Source organism: Colobus angolensis, unplaced genomic scaffold (genome assembly GCF_000951035.1).
Source record: "Colobus angolensis palliatus isolate OR3802 unplaced genomic scaffold, Cang.pa_1.0 Scaffold4, whole genome shotgun sequence".
NCBI lineage: Eukaryota > Metazoa > Chordata > Mammalia > Primates > Cercopithecidae > Colobus > Colobus angolensis.
The window spans coordinates 16,058,546-16,062,583 of record NW_012117376.1 but is presented as its reverse complement, the minus strand read 5'-3'; the positions used below and the strand labels follow the sequence as shown (position 1 = coordinate 16,062,583).

At 39.6% G+C, this 4,038-nt stretch overlaps 1 protein-coding gene across 1 annotated transcript in view; it reads left to right on the top strand.

Annotated features, from left to right (window-relative positions):
- The window catches only part of TMEM50A (transmembrane protein 50A), a 26,897-nt gene that overhangs the window by 3,227 nt on the left and 19,632 nt on the right, over positions 1 to 4,038 (top strand). Inside the window, 1 exon segment of the mRNA XM_011955673.1 lies at positions 1,592 to 1,708. Coding sequence (XP_011811063.1) covers positions 1,592 to 1,708 — 117 coding nt within the window.

Below are 4,038 nucleotides of genomic sequence, written 5' to 3'. Positions count from 1 at the left end.
TTTCAAATATAGTTGCATAGATTTAAAATTCTAAATATTATCAGATTAACATACTGTACATGATTTACAGGCTTGAGCCACCGCGCCCGGCCAAGAATAAAATTTTTATTTACACTTCAGATCCCTCAAGGGATCTGCTATTAGTTTTTAATGATCATATGGTGTTATAGGCCCTAAAGAGTAAATTTTTTTTTTTGAGACAGAGTTTCACTCTTGTTTTAGTAGAGATGGGGTTTCTCCGTGTTGGTCAAGCTGGTCTTGAACTCCCGACCTCAGGTGATCCACCTGCCTCGGCCTCCCAAAGTGTTGGGATTACAGGCGTGAGCCACCGTGCCAAGCCATTTTTCTTAAGCTTTAAGATTTATTTATTTTCAAGACAGGGTCTCACTCTGTTTCCCAGGCTGGAGTGCAGTGGTGCAGTCACTGCAAATTGCAGCCTCAACCTCCCAGGCTCAGGTGATCCTCCCACCTCAGCCTCTGGAGTAGCCTGGACCACGGGCGAGGGCTAATTTTTGTGGTTTTTTGTAGAGATGGGGGTCTCTCCATGTTGCCCAGGCTGGTCTCCTACTCCTGGGCTCAAGTGATTCACTGGCCTTGGCCTCCCAAGGTCCTGAGATTAGAGGCCATTGCACCTGGCCAAAAAAAAAAGCTTTTGAGTTTTTAGTCTATGAAGAAAATCTCTTGAATACATTGAGCTGAGGGTAGAAAGAAAGGCATATGTACTCGTGCTGGCCACTAAAAATGTTATTAATCAAGTATGGATCTGTCTGTAACCTGATAAAAGTAATTTGGCTAGCTTAAAATTGTTATTTTAAAATAATTGCCAGAAGATGTCAGTTCCCAGAGCTAACTGAGTCAGGGTTTGGTGTGGGGATAGGAAAGGGGGTTACTTTAAAAATCTTCTAAGCTACTTGTCAGAATTTGGTTAAGATAATTTTATTGTAAATTTCTGCTCAGATGATAAAAACTATTTGTGAAGTTTTGGGGTTATTTTGTTATACCTTTGCCCCTGAAAATATCTAGAGCCAAATTCAAATAAATTGTAATCTGGTGTTGACATTGAATTTAAAATCACACCTGAAACCATCTTTCGACTGCACTGGAATTCATCAAAAGCAGAACCTCAGAGCTGTTATTTCACAGCAAGAAGATAGCTAAAATTCTGTGAACAATAGTTGTTCTCCGTATTAATTTGAATGCTTTTTTCTTGATTTTGGGGAATATTTCTCTGGAAGCTTATGTATCAACAGGACACTTCTGTCAATTGGAATTTGAGTTACTTTTTTCCTTTCCCCCTCCACGAGATAACTGGTTTCTAGTTTACCAAATTAGATTACAAGACTTTATTATCATAAAATTAAATAATGATTGAAGTAGGCTTAGAGAAAAGTTACGTTAATAAATATAAATTGCTGTCAGATTTAAGGGTACCTAATCAGCTATTAGGCCATGTGCAAATTACATGTGGGAAATAGCTAGAACATTTTTGAAATTTATTGAAAGGGATCTCTTCACTTAAATACCTTGCTGTCTTTTAGCCAGTGAGATTCAGAATTGCTGTAATTTCTCATTGGTGTCACCTTTGTTTTAGTTTTTTACAGGCTGGTGGATTATCATAGATGCAGCTGTTATTTATCCCACCATGAAAGATTTCAACCACTCATACCATGCCTGTGGTGTTATAGCAACCATAGCCTTCCTAATGTAAGTGTCATCATAATTGGCATTACTTACATAGATTGCCACAAAATAAAACTGTTTCAAATATAGTTGCATAGATTTAAAATTCTAAATATTATCAGATTAACATACTGTACATGATTTAAAAGTCATACAGTAGAGATGGACTTACACAGAAAATCAGCAGTCCTCTTTGTTCTTCTTGTCCACCTCTCCACCCTCTCCCAGCTTCTCTCAGCTATCCTTTTATTTTTATACCCCCAGGGTTTAATAGCTTTACATTTAAGTCAGAAACTGTGTATTTTGTCTAAGGGATAATTCTTCCAACAATATTTATTAAGCTTTTATATTCCAGACTCTGCTCTAGGTACAGGACATACAGTAGTTAATAAAACAGGAAAAATCCATGTCTTTTTGGCATTTAAAATAAGTGCAAAGGAGAAAAAAATAGAGAAAGGAGATATGGGATGTCAACAGGAGGGATAGAAATTTAAAAAAAAAAATTTTTATAGAGAGGATGTCTCATCATGTTGCTCAGATTGGTCTCTTGGGCTCAAGTGATCCTCCCACCTCAACCTCCCAAAGTGCCAGGATTACAGGTGTGAGCCACCACACGTGGCCAGAAATTTTCAGTAGAGTCAGAGAAGGTCTCACTAAGAAGGTGACTTTGAGTAAAGACTTAAAGAAAATGAAGGAACTGACTAGGGGATGGGGATATATAAGAGAGATTCATTCCAGGCAGGTGGAACAGCAAGTACAAAGGCTTTACGGCAAGGAGACCAGTATAACTGCAGCGGCAAGATCAAAAGAAAGAGAAATTGATGAGGTCAGAGAAGTGATGGAGAAGGGCAGATGGCATAGGACCTTGAAAAGCATTATAAGAACTTTATTTTCAACCTGATGCAGTGACTCATGCCTGTAATTCCAGCACTTTGGGAGGCCGAGGTGGATGGATCACTTGAGCTCAGGAATTTGAGACCAGTGTGGGCAACATGGTGAAACCTCATCTGTACCAAAATACAAAAATTGATAGGGCATGCCTGTGGTCCCAGCTGCCCCGGAGGCTGAGGCAGGAGGATCGCCAGAGCGTGGGAATTCGAGGCTACAGTAAGTCTTGATTGTGCCACTGCACTTCAGCCTGGGTAACAGAGCGAGGCCCCGTCACAAAAATAAGAACTTTACTTTTTTTTTCCTTTTTTTTTGAGACGGAGTTTCGCTCTTGTTGCTCAAGCTGGAATGCAATGGTGCAGTCTCGGCTCACTGCAACCTCTGCCTCCTGGATTCCAGCGATTCTCCTGCTTCAGCCTCCTGAGTAGCTGGGATTACAGGCGTGTGCCACAACACCTGGCTTATTTTTTGTATTTTTAGTAGAAACTGGGTTTCACCACGTTAGCTAGGCTGGTCTCGTACTCCTCACCTCAGGTGATCAGCCTGCCTCGGCCTCCCAAAGTGCTGGGATTACAGGCTTGAGCCACCGCGCCCGGCCAAGAACTCTACTTTCATTGTAAGTGTAATGGAAGCCATTAGAAGGCTTTAAGCAGAGGAATGAAATGACCTTAGATTTTAATAGAAGCATTCCTGTTGAAAAAATTTTTAAAACTGGTAAACAAAATTCACTGCAGTGCCAAATAGTGTAAGTTTCAATACCATGACCCTGTGCTTCTCAAATTTATCAATATATTTTGAAAATATTCTTGTATTCTTACCAGTTTCTCAAATTCATAATATAGTTTAGTTTGCTTCATACTTGGGATATGACTTTCTTATTTAGTGTTGCTTTTTCCTATAGTTTTTTTATTTTCTTCTTTAACGAAGACGAGGTCTTACCATGTTGACCAGGCTGGTCTTGAAATCCTGGGCTCAAGCAATCCACCTGCCTTGGCCTCCCACAGTGCTAGGATTACAGGTGTGAGCCACTGCGCCCGACCTTTCCTAGAGTTTCTGATTGCCTTTTTTTTTTTTTCAGGTGGTTGTTGGTAGAAAGAATGTATGTTTTCTTTAGGATTCATTTCATCTTGAATGCTGCAGTTCTAATTTGGATAGTTACTATATGGACTATAGTAGCCTTGTTCAGTTTTTTGTTTTTCCTAGAGTTTCTAGCTGCCTTTTCTTTGTTTTCTTGCATTTTCTACTATTACTACATCTTTATTTTTTTCCCCAAATTCTCAATTATATTCTTCAATGTATTATAACCTCTTTTGTTCTAGAAATCGACATCCCAGAAGCCCGTATCAGGCTGTTTCGTTATGAATTGATTACTGTGGAAGCCTGCTACAGCACTGTCACCATGGGGCTTCCCTCCCCTGTTCATCAGGGTTAAATCCACTTTTTTTCCACTTACCACATCTTTTTTTTTTT